The 24,193-nt window shown below is 37.8% G+C and overlaps 1 protein-coding gene across 1 annotated transcript; it reads right to left on the bottom strand.

Annotated features, from left to right (window-relative positions):
- Positions 1-718: 718 nt before the first annotated feature.
- Positions 719-23,933, bottom strand: NAF1 (nuclear assembly factor 1 ribonucleoprotein). The gene is made up of 8 exons (XM_072862502.1): positions 23,633-23,933; positions 21,019-21,157; positions 17,787-17,880; positions 13,963-14,045; positions 12,745-12,905; positions 8,837-8,888; positions 4,043-4,148; positions 719-1,411 (listed from the first exon to the last, which is right to left on the bottom strand). The coding sequence occupies exons 1-8, from the start codon at positions 23,863-23,865 to the stop codon at positions 996-998; spliced, it is 1,284 nt and encodes a 427-aa protein (XP_072718603.1). The 5' UTR covers positions 23,866-23,933; the 3' UTR covers positions 719-995.
- Positions 23,934-24,193: the final 260 nt, after the last annotated feature.

Genomic DNA, 24,193 nt, shown 5'->3' with positions numbered 1-24,193 from the left:
AAAAATGATTTTTCAGTGGAAAAATCTTCTTTAAGATGTGTCTGTCCCACTATTTTTTTTTTTCTCTTTTTAAAATCTTCATGCATTGTAAGGGTTTCCATTCTAGTTAGTCAGAGCCACTTCCAGGGAGAGTAAGGAAGTGCAATTGTAGGACTGACCCTCTGGACAGGTGGAGGTTGTTCCAGGCTGTCTTTGGTTGACAATGAAACAAGCTGGGAGAGTTGATGAACCTCGTAATTTCAGAGGAGACAGTTTTGACTGTAAGGACAATCAAACAGCAATCTAGTACTATCTGCATTTTGGATACAAATTTAAACAAGGGAGTTCTGAAAGAGCATACTTTCTCTCCCTGACAGGTCTGATGACTTCTTCCTTGAAAGGCTGACTACGTACTGTATGTATCTACGGGCATTTCTGCACTAGAAGACAAGCTCGAGAAGTTATGCTGGTTTTTAATTTCCCCATACCATGCAGTTTAACATCCTAAAATTAATTGCAAAACATCTAATGAGTAAGTTGATCTTCTACAGCTATTGTAGACCACTAAATCTGACAGAGTAATTCAGCTGCTGGTCCAAATTCTGATCTAGCTATATCAGCTATTTAACAAAAGACCATCCAGCTCCAGTCTTTTAGCTAATATGAAATTAGTGAATTATTAAAAGTTACATAAACTCTTAGATTTATTACAAAATAGATTTCCACCACTACATACCAGTCTCCAAAAGGTTTTTATTTATCATCCCAAACTAGCAGATATTATAAAAATAAAACATTTAATATTCAGTTATTTTTATCATACAGTTTTCTTTTTTTGAAACAGAAAACAAATAGAAAAAAATAGTTTTCTGTGGATGTCCCACAAATCATCAAACTCTGCATTTGTTCTATTGCTGCAGAAAAATGAAGCATCTCCAAAATAAGGGAATACAGTCTTGGCAGCCTGTTCTTCCTCCCTTTAAACTGCAATGCTCTGTATGCACATTTATGGAAACTTAGAAAGGCCTGAACTGAGAAGGATGGCTATCTGGAGGAGGTGGAGGAGGTGGTGGCGGGGGCGGCAAAAACGGGTATGATGAGTTGTACATATTCGGGCCCGTCCAAATCATATTCAGATTTGAAGGCGGAAGGTGGAATTGATGCATCTCATTAACAGAACCAAAAACTGGAGGAGGAAAGGGATACTGTTGCAACATTGGATTTTCTTTTCTATGAGGCTGTGGAAACGCTGGAGATTCCTGATGTATTCTGTTGTCTGAAGAGTATAGCTGTGGTGGTCTTACTTGTGGTCTTGAAAAACCTGGAGGGCCCGATGGAGGAAACGGATCCCTGGAGAACCCTCTGCCACGGTATCCCCTTGAATAACTTGAAGCAGGTTGTTGCATTGACTGATTAAGTCCTTTATTCTCACCTTAAAAAAAAAAAAAACACACCACACTGGAAACACACACAGTTTTAATATTATTTTGGAAAGATTAAGTTTAGTCCTCACAAATCTTTCAAGGTGAAGTCTGGGAAATTTGAAAACTACACTTCATCAACAACTAATACTGGCAAATAATACATAAACAACAAAATAATACCAGCAAGTCTACTGTTTAGTAACTCATCTTGATTTATTAGAGTAATATAGAAAGAATTATCCTGAGGTTTGCAAATTCAGTCATTAAAAAAGAAATTTCACTTTCTTCCCCTCCAGGCATTTTCATTTGTATTAATGAATCACAGGAACACTCAAACTGTGAGCATTTTGGAAACTTTGGTTTAAAACAAGATTTAAAAGCAACACATTTTAAAACTGAAGATAAATCAACACTGCATTACACTAAATGGTATACAGCTTTCAGATCTGAATTGATATTACAGCACAGACACAGGACACAAGAAATTATTCAAACTCAATTTAATAAAATTAACTTACTCTATTGGAAAAAAGGCAGCCTGTACCTTTAGCTAATTAGCTTTCAGCATTCATCTTTCAAAGATGAATTATTCCCTGTACAGGTCACTGTAAGCATATATTTAAGGTTCATGCCAAATGTCCTGCCACCTTATATAAATACCGTAAGAGTATTAATGGGATAAGTGCTATAAAATTAAGAGCACAGAAATACTAAATATGTTCCAAAGAGCTGCTAAGATATTCAAAAGGCTGTAGAATTTAAACTAAAGCATGATCTCTAAAGGATTTTAGGGCTAGAAGCAAAAAGGTATTTAGGGACATAACACTGCATAAAATCACTGAATTTTAAGAATCTATGTGGACCTAAATCATTGGCACTAGACCACATAGAAACATTTTCACCTTCGAAAAGCTAAGTCTGGAAAGGTAGCTGAATACCAAAATTCCTACTTATTTTCATGGAACTTAAGACTCCTTTGGTGCATGCAGTCCTCTCAGAAGCAGTGAAGTGGAAGTACTTGAGTGAATATTTTTGTTCTTTCTTCTCCTAGCAAAGACTATAACAATGAGCCAATTTTAATATACTCAGAGTTTTATGAAGATGCTACCAAGCAAAACGCCAGCTGAGACTGAGTTTGTGGCTCAATTTGCCAGATATCCTTGTAGAATTCCACAGCCAAACTAAATTGCACACAATGTCAATTTATACCATGTTATTTACAGAAAAACACAGCAAATCATAACTCATACTCCCTTGACAGACTGAGACAGTTCCTCCCATTGTGTCCTCAGTTATGGAACATAGTTCAGCAACAGCCTCAGCAAGCCCTAGGCAAAGGCAGGCCTGCAATAAGCTGGAAGAATAAGGATATGGTGGAAAACATGCCGTATGCTAGATAAGCAGAAACCAGGAGAGAACATAACCATCAGCAATGAAGGGAAAGTATGGCACGATTCAGATCCTCCCCTAAGGGAGAACTGTCAAAACCATAGGGCAAAAGCCAGTCCAAGAAAGAAGGCAGCTTTATTTAAAGGGTACAAGGGACTGATGTACTGTACACAGAGTAAAACAGTTAACAGGACAGTTACTGACTTCCCAGATCAAGAGAAAAGAGGTTCAGTAGGGCACAATGTCTAGCAGCTTTACAAAGGAAGAGCAAACTCATGGAAGGAGTCAGTCCAAGAAAATCAATGGGGGGAAGCACTGCACTGCAAACAGTTGAAGCAACCTGATATGTAAGCAGTAGAAGAAAAGGGAAGGGGATGAGAGTCAGCAGTATTTAAAGGGAGTGATACAAAAAGCATGTAACAGAAGCAAACCAGTGAGAACAGAAAAAGAAGGATGTGATTTAAATTATTCAACCAAAATGGCAACCAAAACACAGAAAGTTTTGTCAGCAGAGAGGCATGAGAGAAGACCGACAGGAAAATTTGGTTATTGCAAACAGAGCACAGCTGCAAGATTACACCTGGAACAGATCTGTCAACAGCAGGAGAAAGGAAGGTAAAGAAGGCTATCTATATTATGAAAAACTATATATAGTTTATTAAACTACTATAGGTTTGTTCATCTAATGACTGTGTTAGGTAAACAGAGAAGTTCTCAGTGGGCCACACAAGTAAGTTATTTTAAAGGAGTATTTATATACCACGGGTGAGGAAGAGCTTCCTTTTCAGACAGGGGAATAAATTCCCTAAGACTTGTGTCTCCTCCTTGATTGTCAAAAAAATGGGTTTCCAAAAATTGCCCATGGCCTTCCTCTATCTTCTCCCTGCACTCAAAGGCTTAAGCTGAACTTGGGCCCCAATAACCCCTGCAATAAGCAAGCTCTAAATACCAAAAGGTGGCATTTGTTCTATATCCTCACTGTGTCAGCTGACACTGTCATAAGAGCTTTTGAGTCTCCTCTGACAACTATCCTGCTCCTATACTACTTCCCTTCCACAGTTTAATAGAAATAAACCCTTCATTTTCCTTTTAAAAAAATTAAGGAATGTAGCCACAAATTCACAAATGTAACTTTGAAAAGCACATAAATACTGATTAACTGTATGAAGCTCAATCATTAAGACAGATATCACTGTGTATTTCAAACTCGGTTTAATAAATAAAAGCATTCTCCCATAGCATTCACTCACTTGATGCATTTGTTTCTGACTTAGGTTTCTTCCTTCCTTGACTTTGAGGCTTCTTTTTCTTCTGTTTTGCCTCTCTCTCTTTTTCATCATCACTGAAATCCAAGGCCTGTTTCAAAAAAAAATAAATGAGGAGAACAAAGCCATATAAAGACTGCAAAAAGAACTCCAGTTCTAGCAATAAATCATTATTTAGAAAACAATCCATCCTTGTTAGAATATTAAAGCTGCACTTTCCTATTTTGCATTCAAAGAGCCATTCTGTGTTCAGCTGGCTTCTCAACACAATCAGTAACTTAACACTCCACAAATTTCTCTTAAGACAATTATACAATACTCAGTTATTCCTTCTAATTTCCCTAAAACCAGCAACATTCAAGTACTGAACACAAATTTTTGATTGCGTAGGTGTTAGTAAGAAAAAAACTGGGAATCTCTGAGGGAGCTGGCTAGTTATTGCCAAGAAAAAGCTTCCAAAGGGTAAACTGCAGACTAGGTAAATTAAAATATGGATTTAAGTAATGGTTGCCAAATTAATTTTAACTCAGCACAGTTAAACTACGTTTAAAAAACCCCTAGTCTAAAATTGTCACTAAATTGGAATTTCTGTAGTATATTTAATAACACTGTTCCCATTAAACTTGCAATAGCAATGTTATTCCAAAGGAATTTTCAGCTTTGGAGAATGTTGTCATTTACAATAGATTCAATGTCACGACAACATTTTGTTCCTGTTACACAAGGTTTTGCTACCTTTCCAATCCTAGCTTACATTTAGAATGCGGAAGAGTTATTAGTGACAGGAAGAAATCTCTCAGCATGATTAGTTCCCTGAAAAACAGCTCGCTCATACGACTTAAAAGGGTTTGCTCCCACCCTCCCCTTCCCAGTTCTGAAAGGAAGGGGTTTGCTGCTGACTGATGTATCTCTATAGTATATACAGAGCATGGATCTCAAAAACACTGCACTAAAACAGTGCTAAAAAAGCCACGTAAAAGTTAATTCGGAGTACAACTAGTTCATCTTCTACATGCTGGATTATATTCTCACTCAAAAAAAAACCCGTAAGATTATACATACCATGAAGTAAAACCTTTCACTAACTCCTGCTTTTTCTAAGGACTTCAATACACTATCCTCCAGTAGAGCAGATATAACAAACAGGTACCTTCTGTTGCTAGCTAATTTCCATGTAACATTCCATAAAAGCCGCCTCACAGAGAAATCAGTTATCTGCTTGTGCTAGCCTTGCAGCACAGAGATCACACTGTCATCCTATGACCCCAAAGACAAGGCCGAGAGAGATTGTATTACTGAGTCTACAGTTAAGCCGCACTAATTACAAGCCTATCAGAAAAGGAACACTTATCATATACCTTAAAGTAGCAAGCATAAAAGGCCTAACATGGATTATTTTAACGTTCATACAAAAATAAAACTTCACAGTATCACAAAAAGAACTGACTCCAGAAATTGCATGCAGTTTACCACGGGAGCTGGCCAAAAAAGCTATAGAATCAGCTGCCAGCTGAGGGCTGTAAAAGAGTCTGGCTGTAAGAGACAATTTCAAGCATCAGCAGCATAACATTTAATCTGCAGCCTTGTCAACAGCTACTACCTTCACAGCAAAAGCTACTTTCTATCAGCTCATCAGCTGTCAAAGTTTGGATATCTTAGTGTAAACTCTAACTGCTAGAACTATCCAAAGGTTATTCTAATTCAGGATTACAAGATGTTATATGTGGTGTTTTCTCCAAAACAGAGCACACAGACATATCACAACGTCAGAACAGCCACGGAAACAAAGGTGTCATAAAAAGCAATCAACTTTGCCCATCCTTGACATCACTGATTTCGTTCAAGCTTCCTTCCTTCCTATAGTGAAGTACAATAAATGTAAAGTTCCCCCTGTACTTTCAGATTCTAACCTGAAGGTAACAGTATCATAATAAAAATTAAGAAAAATCATAAAAAATAAATACCAACTTTGGAAAAAGCAATGAATCTGTATCTGGAGGACATGACTGCTTGACTGTATTTAGCCAAATTTTAAAGTTACTTGGGTTCCTACAAATTCAAATTAACACATTTACAAGCTTATCTCCTGAATAGCTTTAAAATATGACTAAGAAACAAAAAAAAGAGCTCACCATTAGCTAATAAGCACATTTTGTATCATCATCACTAGAAAATTGTTTGACAAAAGAAAGCTAAGACTATTGAAAAGTTTCTAAGTATACACAGTCTTTCAAAGCTCTACTGATCAAATACCTACAGTCCAATTCTATGCAACACTTCTAATTCTCAGTGATCATCAGATGATTCTCTGTGTGATGATGTCTCCCGGAGAAAGGAAGGCAATTTACAATCAGAACTGACAGAGAAGCATTCTTTGAGAGAAGTTAACACTCCTCAGCTCAGCTCCATTTGTGGGAAGAAAAAAAGGTATTATTTCAAAAGGCATCATCCTCCCCATAGAGGAAAAATCAACATTCTGGGTTGACGACTAATACACCATCACAGGACCTATCTTCAAGCATAGAAAAGTCTGCATCGTAACATCTCTCCTTCAAGCCAGAACAACTGGCCTGGGATAAGGACTGTGAATGCAAAAATTGATACTGTCCTTCACAACATCCTTTCTGGACACAGTTGTCCAACTGCGGGATGAGCACGTTCATGGTGCACTGGGTGAAGGACTGGCTGTAGGACAGAGCTCAAAGGGTTGTAGTGAATGGGGCTACATCTGGCCGGCAACTGGTCACCAGCAGTGTTCCTCAGGGTTCAATTCTAGAGCCAGTTCTGTTCAATATATTTATCAACAAGCTGGATGCAGGAGTTGAATGCACCATTAGCAAATTTGCCGATGACACCAAGTTGGGAGGTGCTGTTGACTCTCTTGAGGGACAAGAGGCTTTGCAGAGGGATCTAGGTAGATTGGAGCATTGGGCTATGATTAATGGGATGAAATTTAACAAGTCCAAATGCCGGATCCTACACCTAGGATGGAGTAACGCCAGACACAAGTATAAATGGGGAGAGGAGTGGCTGGAGAGCAGCCCTGCAGAAAGGGATCTGGGGGTGCTGGTCGACCGCAAGCTCAATATGAGTCAGCAGCATGCCCTGGCAGCCAAGAGGGCAAACCCCATCCTGGGGTGCATCAAACACAGCATAACCAGCCGGTCAAATGAGGTGATTATCCCGCAGTCTTCAGCGTTGGTGCAGCCTCACCTTGAGTGCTGTGTGCAGTTCTGGGCCCCACAACTTAAGAAGGATGTGAAGGTCCTTGAATGTGTCCAGAGGAGGGCAACAAAGCTGGTGAAAGGGCTGGAAGGAATGTCCTATGAGGAGCAGCTAAGGACTTTGGGCTTGTCTAGTATGGAGAAAAGGAGGCTGAGGGGCAGCCTCATTGCTCTCTACAGCTTCCTGAGGAGGGGACGTGGAGAGGGAGGTGCTGATCTCTTCTCCCTGGTATCCAGTGATAGGACGCACGGGAATGATTCAAAGCTGTGCCAGGGGAGGTTTAGACTGGACAGTAGGAAGCATTTCTTTACCAAGGTGGTCAAACACTGGAACAGGCTTCCTAGAGAGGTGGTTGATGCCCCAAGCCTGTCAGTGTTTAAGAGGCACTTGGACAATGCCCTTGACAACATGCTTTAACTTTTGGTCAGCCCTGAATTGGTCAGGCAGTCGGACTAGATAATTGTTGTAGGTATCTTCCAACTGAAATAGTCTATTCTATTCTAAAAATTGGTTAGAACACAAAAAAACCAACCAACCCACAAAAACCACCTTTCCTACTTAAAGAGTAATAAGCACATACTACATAGCTTAGAACTATGCTAACTATACAAGCTTTTGGAAGATTCAAAACAAGCAGATGGAGAGATCTCTTTAGGATACTATGGTAGACACAAGGGTTCTAGGAATTTCAGCTATTTTGGATAAGATAGGCTTAAAGTAGAAATTGCAAGGAAAAGCGACTCAAATGTTGAGCTAGAGAACAAATCTCATGAAAACACCCAATAAAACTGTCAGCCTTGAGACTCTTATTGAAGAAGAGAATAGTCATGAAAAGTATAGTTAGAGTTAAGGAGCACTGGACAGGAAGCCTGATGTCATTGAAGAAATCTTTACAGATCCTACAGTAAATGATGTCAATGGTCGTGAGGAGCACTCACTTCCACATGATCCTGTATGACTGCCTTTGTATGGAAGAAGCTCATCTCCTCTCATAAAACTAGTTTTATAATAGCAAACAGTAGGGAAATCTTACTAAGAAACCATTCAAAGAATGCAACAGAAGAGGTGTCAAGTTAATCTAACAGAGCAGACAGCTTAAACACCCAAGGATTACAGTTTGCAGAGCACTAGCAGGCCTTTAAAGACAAACAATTGCTTGTGGCAAGGTAAGAGACAAAGCTGCAGAGAAAGAACTGCAAGGACAAAAATTCCCTAACAGAAGCAAAACTATTAGGCAAGGTAAAAGCATTGCTACTCAAAGTTGAACGTTCAGGTTGCCAAACATGTTCTTGAAGGACTAGAGGAACTGAACATAAAGAGATAAATTTTCCCAATTGCAAAAAGCAAGCAGAAAAACACAGCTAGTACTCTCTACACTGACTGTGAGGCCTCCCCAAGAAAAGCATGACCTTCTTTTCAATGAAGAGGTATGTCCAACTCTTGTCTGTGTAAAAAAATAAGCCTGCTAATTACTTACTCTGCACAGAATTTTTTCTACATATATCTTGTGTAATCAAAAACAATAAACAAACAAACAAAAATATCTATAGTTACTTCAGGTGGTGGTTCTTGGTCATTCTTCCAGGATGCATCTGAACCTTTTTCCCTAAAAGAAAAAAAACAACCAAGCCACAGATTAGACAATCAAGATGAAGGAAGATGGTGTAAGGAGGCTATGAAACATCTCTTGTTTGAGTCACATAGTAGCAACATATTCCAGGTTAGAAATAATTTGCAAGAACTGTACTGCAGCAAACTGAGTAACACTTTCGTCAAGGTATCAGATCTCCTACACCAGGAGCCGCCTGTTTTGAGAGAGGCATTTGGGTTTTAATGTTGTTTCTACGTGAATCGTAATGTATGTGTCAACTTAGAACTTCACTACATATGTCACTTGAAAAATCTTCCTACTTTGAGTGAAGACTGAACATTTCACACAGCTAATATTAAGCTTTGATCAATATTCTCTCAACACATCCTTTTGAACCTAAATTGCTTTGAACCTGAATTGAGGTAGTTCACTGCAACTTTCTTATGCTGACTAACTGCTGACTACAGTCATAAGCTTTCTTATTCTTCTCGTTTCAGAATACATATCTCCAGTTAAAAAGGACAATGAACTAGTCTAGTAGGACACAGGCTTTAAGTATATCTATAGCAAAGTGAATTTGGAACCAAAAAAACCTCTAAGCTTGGCTTACAATTCTATTAATACAGTGTTAGCTAGATAATTAGGTTTCGTCTTTTATATTTACAACAAAATAGAATTAAAAAGCAAAGTAAAAGACATTTAAGGAAGCAGAAACTCAATCATCTTGCCCGACAAGCACCAAAATCTGAATTGCTAATTTGAAGTGGTATCATTTATTTCACCCACCACTTTAAGAACTTCACTAAAAATCAAGTAATTTCTTTGATTAGCAACAAATTTGTGGAACAAATTTAAACTATGCCGTTAAAGTCAGTGGAAGGTTTTTCCACACTGCTCACAAATTTAATATATTTTGGTCTGAAATGTCAAGACACAATCCTTATCTATACAGACAAACTATATAAAATAATGCAATACTGAAAATTCTTACTTGCAAAATTGAACCATATAGTTAAAAACACCAACTTGTTCAGTGTGGAAAGTCTTCAATCAGTGCTCTAATAACCAAAGGGGTTTTTATGTATTCTCCAAGTCAGCAACAATCAAGCAGCAATAGCTACATCAAAGTACATAAACATCAGCTCTAGGCAGCCTGGACTTGAGGCCCTTAGTCAAAGGCTTCCCAGGAGAACACTGGCAAGTCATCTGGAAGTACTTTGTGCCTCAACCCCTAACCATAAAACTGAAGCTCAGTCTCTACAAATCACTAGAAAACCATAAAGACACACCACCCTTGTGATTATGAGCAAATTGTATTAGCATGCAAGCCATTTTACAGTTCAATTAGAAGAAAATGTTACAGGGAGGAAAGGAAGATAAGGGCTCTATATGAGTAATTTCTTGGCTGCAGAAAACTATCTATGCAATAATGAAAGGTAACACTTTTTTTTATTTATTATTATTATGAAGCAACTTCTTTGCTTCTCCCTCTCATCTTGTTATTTTGGGGCAATACATGCCAGCCAGAAATACCAGAGAACGCAAGAAACTCCAAGACTTGTGGTCATTAGGCAATAGGTAGTACTATTGACTGCAAAATTTAAACCTTTTTAGTTCTTCAGGCAGCTTATCTCACTCTCCCAAGGCAGCCTTCCCCATTTCAGCACAACACAAAGCACTTTTCATGCTCTGAGATACCTAATAATCTTCTGCAAAGAAGAGGATAGTAATTCTTCGATTTCTGAACTCAGATACTGTAAGATCTGGAAGTCTAACAAAAGGTGACCCAGAGGAATCATGAAAATATATGAGCTTCTTTAGAATTACTTTGCTTTTCAGGCAATACAACATAAATCTATTTTTAGCAACAAATTATTTTGCATTCAATAAGTTTTACACTATACTTTAATTTATTTTGCTATAAAGTATAAGGCTTATTCTTAGCACTGCAACTTTGTACAATGCAAGCAAATTGCATGCCAGATTTCAGAAAAAGCTTCAAACCTAAGGTTTATTTCAGATCTTAACCCTGATTCCCTTCCTTTTCAAAGTACCACCACAGTTTTGCGTAGCAGTTCTAAAACTTTAAGCCTACAATACTCCACAAGCTGGTCTGCACACAAACTAACAAAAAGCAGAAAATAAAAATCATTGGTCATCAAATTTGCAATCTGCTAAGGTCCAAAAGCCTTCTTGTGAAGCACTGACTGAAGCTCAACTTTTCTACTATTCATGCCATCTTGGTTTCTTTATATAGACATTACAGCACAGATCAGAAATCAAAATTCTTTATCCTTTTTCAATGACACCTACTTTGTAAATAGGCAACTTCAACAAGTAGTACCAATTGCCTCACAAAAGCTTAAAAACTTTTACTGACAAAACTCAGAAATAAAATAGTTTCAGTGAAATGTAACAAATCACATTATTCAGAAATTATGGTTTACATCAGATTACACAGCTGTTCACACTGCTTATTTTAATGCAGGGCAAGAAACAATGTCTGATGCGCTGTTCAGCTGCGCTAAGTCATGAAAGTGTGAAACATTTTACCTAGTGTTCGATTTTGTACCATATATGACAGTGAAGTACTACCAAAAGACAAATAGTTCCCAAAACTAGTTGCAAAGCATGTAACAAACTAGAACATGAGTCTCACGTCTCAGATGCTGAGTACGGCACACAGTTATTGATGTAGTAAGCAGATGATTAAAGTCTGTGCAGTTACTGTGCTAAGCAACAAAGTTTAATGGCACAAATCAAAGACCAGCTGGCATCAAAATGCTGCAGAAAAACAAACAAGCAGCAGAGTGAGAAAGTGATCTATTTTGGTCTTCACTGAAAGGAAAAAAATGTGCTTGTTGCAAAAAAGACTCCTGCAGGCCTGGCCACATGCATGACTAAAGAAAAACATTATTCAGTATGAATACTGGCAGAGTTGCAATTAATGCAGACACCAATATTATTGGCTATAGTCAGAAAAAAATTGCAAGTCAGATGAGAACTAATCCTAATAAACAGAGGCTAAGTTGCTTGTATGATAAAGGACTTTAACTTATAGTTATTTCAGACAATTATTCATCAATAATTAGAACATTAATGTCTAGCAGTCATTTATTATGCTTTAGTTCTTACTCTGTATCTTTGAGTACACTTCCTTTTAAATGGCAACAAGTCCTATTCATACATGCTACTTTCCTCAGGCAGACTGTGATACACAAATACTATTGACAAGTTTCTGAACATCATACTACATTGACACTCAAATCACCCCCTCTCCCAAATTTACAGCAGGTAATTTTCATATAGAATTGTTATTCTCCAACTGCACAATATATTTACTGATAAATTAAATTTCAGTTCTGGCCTTGCAACATGAAATAAAAATAGTAAATAAATACAAACTTGTTCAGAATTCAAACAAGTTTATTATAAGTTATGAAACTAAACAAGAATCTGCAGAACAACAAAATCTGGAAAGTTCATCTTGCAAAACCCTTACATGTGTATGTGTGTGAGAGGGTGTGGGGGAGGGAAGTATCAATGAATTTTTTTCCAATTATGGTATTTGAAGTAATACAGCAACATGAAAAGAAAGAAAGCTTAATATATTAAATTGACTAAGAAGCTACTAAACTTCAGTAATTATAACACTTTAGAAGCTTGTAGTTTACTGCTACTCTGTACTGTTCTGAAATGCAAAACAGCAAAACCTTGTTATTACAACACAGTTGAGAATATCTAAAAAAATAAAAGTTTTATTCTCAAGCTTAGTCCTACAGTTTCTCACTGAAGGCTAAACTTTAATCCAGGATTTTTAGCTATGTTAAAAAATACATTATAGCCAGATTAGAAAAGAAGTCAGACTCACTGTTTTAGTTTCTCTGCAAATATATACTGGGTGAAGTCTTCCAGTGATGGTGCAAAATACATGCTATCTCGCACATTAATACCTTTTGCTTTGATATGCTCAGAGCTGTTAAATCTTAACACATAAAAGGGATGTAAAACAGGACCAAATATCTCAAATATCTGAAACACAAACAAAATCAAAATGTTTAAATAAACCACCAAAAGTAGATAGCTAATTTCATTGTAGACAACCATGAAGCTTTAAGACACTTTGTATTTAAGAAGTTTGATATATTTTCCAAATGCAGCATGAAATAAAGTTACTTTCATGTTTTAATTTTATTAGCACATTTTGTTTGACAGTATATTTCCCCAGCTACTGTTTAAGCCATAATGTGGAAAAGTTATCACATGTTGATGTTGCCTTCACCCACCCAACTGCACTGTTTTCACTGTCTGTTTCCTCTACTTCAGTAATCTTTCATGAAATCTCTACTCTTCTCTCTCCATTATGCTTTCAAATCTCTTACCTGGAACAATCTCCCAATCGTTTATTCCTCAAAGTTCATCTTTACAAGACACCTTTACATCAGTTCCCCTGTCTGCTCCCCAATTCCATGGAGAGCAGAGAATTCTGAGATGTTGTACAGAACAGCTACAATTTCAGACTGTGTTTTTTTGTTTCACTCACATCTAGCATTCAAATATATGATAGTAGTAACCGTTCTAGATGATGGTTTTCTTTCCTCAGAAAACATACAAAATAAAATGCAACACCCCTCTCAGCAAACATGCTTCATTATACTTGCATAAAGCACACGCTGGCCTTAAACTGGAACAGCAAAGTGTAGATATGTAAACATTCCCCATTCTTCCTGAAACTTGACTCTAATTTCTCCAATCTTTGCCCCCAACTCCTGGCAATAAAAGAGCACAGCCTGTTATTCAAGACATCATACATCTGAAAGCAACCTCTCCCTCTCCACAAGCACTCTCATAAAATAGCAGAAACTCATCACACATTGTAATTCTGTAAGGATGCAATGAATTCCAGGTTAGGAATTCTTGAGATTAAAAAAAAATAGATTACTATAGCAAGAGTCAAAAGTACAAAGAAAAACCACCTATCAAGGAAATATTATCTTTCCTTTAGTCGACTTCAACACTACTTGTTGGAACATAAAAGAATACTTTGAATTTTATATTAGAATAAGAGGTTTTTATGCTTTACACACACCTTTCCTGCTGCTTGCCGATCTTCTTTAAAAATTATGCTTTCCTCATTTACTGGAGGTAGGCCTCTCAGTGATTCAATTATTACTAAAATGGAAAAAAAAATTATCAATTAGAACTTTGTTTCAACAGCATATGTAGTTAATTGCAGAGAAACTTAACAAACCACTGCATTGTTTGTCTACTAAAGTTCACAGAGCTTCACCCGAAAATTCTTGCACACATGCAAACCCACTTACATTCATACACCCCTTTTCCAGTGATATATGAGCAGTAAGATTTACACTTGTTACAGAATTATTGTTCTCTGGGGTGGAGAAAGAAAGGAAACCAGATGATAGGTACAAAAGAGAAGTCTCAGATATGTATGTGTGAGACACCCATTGTATTTACCCGGGATGTTTCTTAATTAAGTGCATAGCAGCAATAACCTGGTTTTTTGACTGCAGATATATTCTGCCTTCTTAGTATTCAAAATGAAATATGCCTCAGAAAAAAGAATGGAGATGGCTATTCATTATAGCTTCCCCTAGTAAGTCATACAAATCAGACCAGAACACAAAAGATGTCTGGCAGTGCAGTCACAGTAGAAACTGGTGGTGTCATTTACATATGCAGATACACCATTTGAAATACATTTCTCCAATTTAATGTCATATATAGTCTCATACTACATTTGGGCCTAATCCATGATTAATGATGGGATGAGTGGTCAGAGCAAGCAAGTCCAGTAGCTCAAAATATGAAATCTTAACACTTAGTAGACTTAAACACTTATAAATGGACACAGAAGCATGTTCTTCCTCCATTAAATACGTAATTTGATATACAGGCAACTTCATTTTTAGGTTTTCCAGATTCAGAGACATAAAGAGCTTATTCTTTACTGAAATCTTTAGAGTAGTTCACTCTCTTCCTCGGTAGTAGTTCACATTTGTTGCTTCAGTCTACAGAAATACCAGGTCTTCCTTTACGTTCAGCAGGAATTATGCATAAAGCTGTCAATACAGAGGCCTCGCAACATTACACTCAAATTTTGATTCTGAAGGTAATCTTTTCTACCTCTAAAACAACAGAATGCTCAATTAAGCATTCTCAGTGCCTCTCCATCATCAAATAAAGTCCCTCAAGCACTTAGTGTCATTCAGACTCCAACAAAAACTAACAAGATTATCACTGCTAAACTTACATAACAGGACTTAAAGAATAAACATCTCATCAAGCTAGAACTCCAGCTTTGCTACTATTTCAATCTGCAAACACCTTGTGACATGCCAAGCAAGCCTGTGACAATGCTACAGGCTTAATAGTTCACTGAATTTTAAGAGAAGTAGGGAAATCAGTTTATTTTGTGCCTACCTATAAGATAAAATATACAGTGAAAGAACCCAATGTGTTGCTTAACGCTCATGAGAAATATACCTTAGCAAAAAAACCCCAAACACCTGCACCAACAAGAAACCCAAAACAAAACACAACAAAAACACACACACACCAAAAACTCTTAGAGAATACTCTCAACTTGATTGATCACACATAGTCCCCAGTCTTCCAGTAGGCTAAGGAAAATATTCTGAAAACATAAGTCATGTCAGTCCCATGAAACCCAGAGGAAACATTATCACCTACAGCCTGTTTGACTTATAGCTCCCTCTACCCCAATCCACCCAAAATCCTCAGCTTCTACTCTTCCAAGGCCCAAACTGCAGTCCTGGGGCAGGTTTCTCATATATACCAAAGCTGTCTACTTTCCAGGCTACAACCCACATAGTGAATTTTTCTCTTCTCTTTAAGTACCTTGAAGCAAAACACAGGAAAAGTTCTGTTAAATTCTGATACACTGTGCAGAAGTTAAAGTTCACAGAAAGTACTGTGTCATCTTGCTTTTAGCTAGTGTGAAGCAAGCATGTGCCTATACTGTTTTAGCCTTAAATTCACCTCACAGTATGTAATAGGCAACTTACAGGTATCACACACTGCAGACCGATGAACTTGGAAGCTTGCTACAGAGAACAGCAGAGATTTCTGACACAAAGGGACAGAAAGCGTTCAGGATACTGATTGTTGTGCCAAAATAATAGCTGTGATTTCCAAATGAGACCTCAACTCCCCACATACTAGATACAAACCTGGTACGCACAGGTATTGATTTTGTTCAAAAATCAAAAACCAACCCACAATTAGCTTGCAGAGTCCCTAAAAGGGCCACAAATCGATTGAAATTGAGGCCACTCAGATACCTGTTTCCAGAAGAACTGGAAAGAAAGGAGAACATGTAGAAAGTCATAAAGCAAAGCAGTAAAAGCAGAAAAATAACACAGATATCTTGGGTTTTATTCCATTCTTACGGCTTTATTTCATGTATGATTATTAGTCTGTCTTCTAACTTTCACCAACCAATCTAAATTCAACAATTCATATGTTTCAGTTCCATAAAGCAGAATACAGACTCAAGAATTCACCTATCAGTAAAACTGACAGCATTTGAAAAGGTTATATGCACCAAGGAGGATTAGAAATTAAGGACAGTTTTCAAAACTTAAGTCTTTAAAAACAGCTTTGTTTAAAGCTTCACATACTAGATCAAAAATAAGAATAATTGCAAACCATAATTCAACCGTTTCTTTTTTAACTTATTTTCAAACTATCATTTTAGCTGAAAACAGCATTCTTGGAAGTCCCCATTATTATCAATAAACAAGAAAGGGCAAAGTAGAACAAGAGGACAATGACCAGATTACTACCTTCCACACTCTCAAGCCAGCTTCCTGCACATGAATGAAATTAAATCTAACTCCAAACCAACACCACCAACAAAAATACTGTAAAGAAAATGCCTGTATTACCTGGAGTCTTTTACAATAAAAGAAAGTTTAATAGCAAAGGCTATTTGCTTTAATTCTTTTGTAGCCCACTCAACATAAATACTTTAACTTCAAAATTGAGCTTCATTTCTAATTTTCATAAGCAAATTGCGTTGAAAGCCGTTCAAGCAGAATGGAAGACTTGAAATAAGCTTAAATACAAACATATTATGGATATTTTATTAATACCAGCTTCAGCAAAATTTTGATTTCACATATCAAAAACTGAGGTCCCAGGTAGATCTGAAAAGATTCCTAAATGCCTATCGCTGCAGTTAAGCTTACATGCATTGTATGTCTCAATCCCATTAAGCTTACCCTCCAGCACCTATATATCATGTTAGTCATGCTGTCCTATGACTGCTGACACTGGCAGCTTGTATTTGGTCAAGGTGCTAGAAGTGGGATGAATTTAAAAAAAAAACCAACAACAACATACATAATATACCAATTACCCAAGCACTGCTACACTAGCTAAAGAAATAAGTCTTTTTCCTGCTCTCATATATTAACAAGCACGCACTTGGGACTGCATTGTACTGCATCTGTGCTTTCAGTTATACACCTCCTGTATCTTCAGAGATAATTGAAATATAGCATGTACAACTGGAAGATTTCTTAAAATACTGCAAATGTTCAATCTTATTGTTACCAGAATTAATATAAAAATCATAATACACAGGGAAAAAAGGCTTTTTTATGAAAAAATTAGAACATGAAAGTCACACAGAAACACATGCATAATAGTCATAGTATCTTACATCTTTGGAATATGTAAGCCAACTAAAAGGGAATTCAACACAAATGTCATTTGGTAGTCTGAGTTCTCATTCAGCAACCCACTACCCCCCTGAAATAGAATGCTGCAGTCCTGACACTTTGAGGGAATAGTTAAGTACACAATTAATGCAGAGACATACAGAAATTATCTTAATTAAAAACAAAGCAAACATATCTTGCCTACCTAGCTGCTCGATGATGCTGGAAACTGTCCCAAAGAGCTTCAGTTCAACATCATCAGGCAGAATTATTGATAAGTCTTCAACAGGAGGCAGTTCCTGAAAATATCAAGTCAATGTTCAGAATATAATCTCGTCATACTAAGACATTAATTACTTTGCTGCTGCTTAAATTTGACAATCAGAAAAATCTCCTAACATTTTGAAGATTTAATAAAAAAAATCTAGTTTGATTTGCCTCTTTCAGAATAATTCTAAATTAACTCATCTTGGGGAAATGTCACTTTTGAAGACACCTCTTCTATTGAGACACTACTCTATATATTTCCATTGCAACTAAAGTAGAAGACAATTTTATTCAACTGGAAAAAACCAACAACTGATAGACATTTTGTTAATTTTTTTGAGCTTTCAAGTTAGATAAATTAAGTTCAATGTACAACACGATAATTAATCGGTATTAAAAAAAATCAGACAGCCTGTAACCACATCCAATGCATGACAGAAGAAAAGTGTACAGAGCAAGAGATAAAATAGTATGAAATACACCAGACATGTATCATCTGATTTGACAAAATGGTATCTGTCCGTTTATGCCATGACTCAGACCATTACAGAAGATGTAAAGATCACAACAACCTATACAAAGGAAATTATTTTTAGCTAAAAGTTGTATTTGGTACAAGAGGATAAGCATAGAGAACACTTTGGAAAAAAGCACCAAACTTCAGATATACAGATGAGTACTGCACAAACAATATTCAAATTAAACTTTTTCCTCAAATGTAAGTACCAAAATCTGCTATCAAAGGGTGATTAACACTGAACTCATCATCCACCTTCAATTTACTTGTAAACTAAGATTTCTACGTATATACCGTACTGCCGTGAATTCAGTATGGACTACATGGAATACAAGGTAAGGGTAACTAGAGTAAGAATGATCTTCAAGTTCAACATCCTCTGAATTTGCAGGTAGAGTCCAAATCTTAGCCTGAACTGCACTTTTAAAGGCCATCACCAGAAATAAAATCTGTCTCCAATAGAAGAATCTTAACCTGTCTTATCAAAACTTCACCTGATAATCTTCACTCTTAACAAAAGTGCTTGGCAAAGGCTTCTAGAGCAACTCACACACCAAACAGAGGCCAAGACCTTCCCAGATCATAAAATATAGCATTAAAGCCAAGATGTGAATTCAGATAGAAACACCACACCCTTCTACAGGACAGTAAGTTTTCCAACATTAAACCAACTTCCCTGCTAAGACTTAACCGAGTCATGGATGCCAGAGCAAGTCAAAGGCCAAAGACCATTGTATGTCTCAGGAAGAAAGCAAAGATTTTGATCATAAATCTCAAATTGGTAAACTGTACCATCTATCATACCATATACAATATCTGTCAATCCTACACTTCAAAGTAGAAGATTTCTAAAATAGTTCCATTAACACTCCTTAATACGTGCATGTTTTTCCCCTAAGCACATATTCCAGTTAAATACTTTCTTTAATCTTTTATTTTATCTTTGACCCATGCTTTAGCAAGTTAGCTATTATTGGGGACTTTTGGGTAAAAAACTAATTATCATGTTTCATTTTTAGCAGATACATTTTAATTTTCAAATTATATTCCCTCAAATTTACATAAGACAATCTACAGCATTTTTACATGGACTAATTCTATTACTGTAGGATGGCTTAGTACAAGACACAGTAAATAACATAGTTGCTAGATCTTCAGTTCTTATTAACTGGGAAAAAGCTATAGCTTTGCTGAACCAATGAAATTAAACAGGCCAGTACTCAAAAGGAAGACAATGTTTTTGTAAACATTTGGACTTGAAGCTAGTAAGCTAATGAGACAAAAGAACAGATCAACAAAGCATTTTCAGACTAACATGAATTTTATTTAAAGAAATAATTGAGATAAAAGGTAAATAAAACCAGATAAGTACATCTATCTGAGCGAGAAATTTTGTTCAAAGGTCCAGTGCTGTAAAAACATGTTGTCATAGAGGCATTTAAAATGGTTCTACTATTAATTATACTTCAAAACAAAGAGCATGTAAGCAGGAATTGCTCTGATATTTTACTCCTTCAGAACACAACATTATGTGTGTTTCTCAATCTTTGATTAATTTCAGGGATAAAAGAATACGCTAAGAGCTTTTCTTTACTCCAAGTGTCTCTAGAGCAACAGTTTAAGAATTAACAACATACCCCCATCTCCTATTGTTGCTACTACTAATGTGTGTCAATGCCTCAGCCTTTCCAGACAGTCATCTAGCACTTCATTACAAACTCTTACAGAGCACTGAAGCAAAGGTAAATGTATCCAAATGCTCTTCAGAGGTTTTTTTCTCTACCTTTCTAACAATTTCTTGTACCTTTCACCAGACGTGATTCTCATTCCAGAAAGCATTTTTTATGAAGGGGAGAGATGTACAGAATAACAGATAAACATATACCATTAATGTGAATTGACATTACAGTGTTATATTATCCTTTTATTTGTAATCCATTACAAATGACACATAGTAATAATCTGCTAACGGATGATTAGGTAAAACTCATTCTTTTAAACCTCTTAATTTTGAGATAATGAGGAATAATGGCAGCAGTACTTAATGAGTATGTTTTTTATGAGAACCAAAACCAAAAGACAGTATCTTGATGCAAATTAAGGTTCTGATCCGCAATACATAAAACAGTGCTACAACAAAAATTGCAGAATAAAACAAACACAAACCACTTCTATGGTCACTCTAATAATTTTGCTTAAGCGGGTAGAGGCAATGCAATCTGAACCTCTGGGAGGCTTAATACAACAGTCGAAATTTTTACCTCAGGCCTAAACATATTTGAAATATATCTGCAAGATATATCAGACCTTCAAGTCTCTCACATAGAGAAAGCATGATGAAAGCCTGCAACATACAAACAACGAAAAATGTACTAAAATATCCAAATTTTATCCAGAAATTTATTTGTTTTCATTAATTACAACTGTGATTTTATACAAATATGAACCTAAAATGAGCTGTGAACCTCACTTTGAGTGGTCTTAACATACTGAAAAATAACACGTTTCAAGTTATTAACTGTGCTATACTTGAACTAGTGTAAAAACAGGCATTCAATCACTCGGTACTGCAATGACTTAAGAATATATTAAGTTAAAATATTTTAAGTTGGGTTACTAGAAAAAGGTTTAGAAGATAATACATTGTACTTACATCAATAGGCAACTCATCTTTTGTTTTAACACAGTAAGATCTGTTATCCTTCTCGTTTGGATGATCATCTTCATCAGATGCTGTTGAAGGAGAACACGAAGAGGAGGATGTAGTTGATGAACTATCTGAATCTGTATCACTGAATAAAACAAACATGGGAGTTAGAATATAGACTTCTACATTACAGATAAAAAGAATGGCTAGATTATACACTACTCAAATACCCTTGGTTACCAGGTATGTTTTTCTTAAACATATACGTTTGTATACAGAAGAGCAGCAGTCTTTTCTGAATCTACAAGCCACTGGACGAGATAATAAAAAAATCTCAGAAGAGTAGTCGCTTTGGCAGTTCAGAGCAAATGCTAACAACTGCAATGGCTCGTTTGGGTTCCTGCTGTTTCACTGCTGAATGGTGCATGTGGCATGAGAGCAACCACCTCTAAGTTCACCTAGCCCAGTTTCTCCCACTGGCTACCCCATGCAAAAGTCCAGCACCAGCATAATTCCCTCTGTCAGACGTACATGACAGTCACAGTTTGGGACCTACACTTCATTGGTCTGCAAGTGAAATGAGACATTAGAGTCACAGGGTAATCACTTCAGTATAGTACCTAGATAAATACAGCCAAATTAGGACCACAATGTTTATGCATTATCAGCATCTTTCCATTTTATGCACCCCTTAAGTTCCCAGTATTGAACATCACTTGATGTAACTGAGCACAAGAAAAGTTTTCAAAAATAATACATTAAACTACCTTCTACAGCTCACAGTCACTCTTCTTGTACAATCCCAACATTAGCATAAAGCTAAGTGAAGGTCAAGAAAATACTTATTCCAAGCAATGGAATTGCTTGGAATTCCACTATGAAGGTAAAAAAAAAAAAAATTCTAATTTTTGCAGATAAAAGGGATTAGTTTCATAATTCATGGCCTGTCTGAATTCCCCTAGTACATACTCACACAGATTAGTAATTTAATATTTCTCACTGGCACATGCATAAGAGATGTTTATTGTCTTAGACTCTTAATATTTCAAGGAAAGAGCACAGTAAGTAACCAGTCCTTATTCATGTCAACATGTTCCTTTTAGCAAAAGTCTAAGTTCATCAAGAGTTGGTGGAAGAAACAAACACGTGGAGTAATTGATCCAGTGACTGAAAAAACATGTTACAAACCTTACACAAAAATACACGGAGACAAGCAAACTTTTGTAAAATTGCATCTATCCTTTCATACCTGATCTGGCCATTAACAAAGCAGCAGTTAGAAACAAAATCATAAATAAAATACAAAAAAATGCTCTGTTCTAGATTCTTTGGTATTATGTTGTCTCCTTCACAAGCAAATGGATGGCTTTCAATTATCTGTTGCTGCATTTTTTCTTCCAACAAATGCTGATAGGAAAGACAACAAATAAGAGCACTTCTCCAAATAAACCTTTTGAAAAAGCCAAACTTGGAACAAAATCAACATAGCAGAAAGACAAAATCAGTCAGGCTACTAGAAAAAATCATGGACAAAATCAACAAACTTGGAACAAAATCAACATAGCAGAAAGACAAAAATCAGTCAGGCTACTAGAGACCAATCAGTGGAGGAAGGCAAAAAAAAAAAGAAAGGAGTTTGAGATACACGTAGACAGATAAGTAAGTTAAAGCTATCAAAATACTGTGTTTAATATTCATCTGAACATCAGCCCAACAGATTTTGGAAGCAAAAAAGACTATAGGTGAAGGCCCTGATATATGTCAGGAATTTCACTCTCCATCACTTCATGATGTTCTAAGAAAGCTTTGGACTGAGCAAAGTATTTCCAAAGTCAAACTTTAACTCATTAACTGTTCATGAAGCTCAGTATCTTCTTTTTAAGAGGAGATCCTTAGACTTCATTTCAGCCTCCACTAGTTAGAAGGACCACATACCCATCTTGCTGCAATGGCCCAAAAAGAAAACACAAAACTCACTGAAACTGAGAAAGTGTGCAGGCTTCTAAGACTGAAACAGAGCCCTCATCTAACCAAAGTTACCTCTGACCAACTATACAGAACAGCAAAGCACAGATGCAAGTAGAAGATGGACATTTTAATAAAAAGCATACAGGTTGAGAATGAGCTTTTCCACCGCAATGCCAACATTAGAGCACGAGTTAAGATCTGCAGACCCTCTACCCTGAATCCCACATTCAGGTTTTTTCAGCAATAACACTGCAGGTATCTTGTCACAAGTGATGTAGGAGCACTCTGTGAGAACCACGTCAAACAAGACGTTCGAACGGTCATGGTGGCCCAATCAACCATGATGCTCCAGAGGCCACCACCACCAAACTCACGTTTGCATTAAATCCTATACCCTTATAGTCATTGTTCTGGAGACTTATTAATTCAACAGTAAAGTGAAATGTAACTGAAAATGTCACCTGTCACGGGAAAGGGAAAGCTACCGAAGGTGAAGCACTGGGGCTGGGACACCCCGCTCGCAGCGCGCCGAGCCACAGGAGCGGCGGCCCGCGCCGCCGGCCCACCCGCGCCGCCGCCTCAGAGGGAAAAGAACCACCCGCGGAGAGCGACGGTCCCTCGCCCCGCGACCCAGCCCCGGGGCTAAACCCACCTGTCCGAGTCCGAGGAGGGGGCAGCGGCAGGAGGCCCGCTGGGACTCGCGGGCGGCGGCGAGCGGCGCGCTGCCTCGGCGGGGGGCGGCGGGGCCCCGTCTTCCCCACCGCCCTCCCGGGGGCTCGGAGGGCTCGGCGCCCCCTCCGCGCTCGCCACCTGCTCCTCGCCCGGCGCCGGGCCAGCGCCGCCGGGCTCAAACGCCAGGCTGGCCATCTGCGCCACCACCTCCATCCCGGCACCAGCCGCACGCGGCCCAGCCGCACCACGCGGCCCGCGGCCCCGCCCCCAGCCACACGCCACTTCCGGCTGCCCCGCCGCCCTGGGGTTGCGCGGGCCCGCCGAGGGGCAGGGCGCATGCGTGGGCTAGGGAGCGCGCCCCGGGAAGGGCGGGCCCTCCCGCGACGCGGCGTAGTGGGGCGGTGCGAGGAGCGGCGGTTGCGGGGAGGGCGGGGCCGCGGAGGGCGGGGGCGGTAGGCGCCCGTTCGGTTGGTCCTTGTCAGAATAAGCCATTCTCTTAAAAACTGGTGGAAGCTAACGGTAATGAATTCTGTCATCGTTT

Source organism: Ciconia boyciana, chromosome 5, assembly GCF_034638445.1.
Source record: "Ciconia boyciana chromosome 5, ASM3463844v1, whole genome shotgun sequence".
Taxonomy (NCBI): Eukaryota; Metazoa; Chordata; class Aves; order Ciconiiformes; family Ciconiidae; genus Ciconia; species Ciconia boyciana.
Note: the sequence above shows the minus strand (reverse complement) of the source record. Positions and strands in the feature narration are given on the sequence as shown.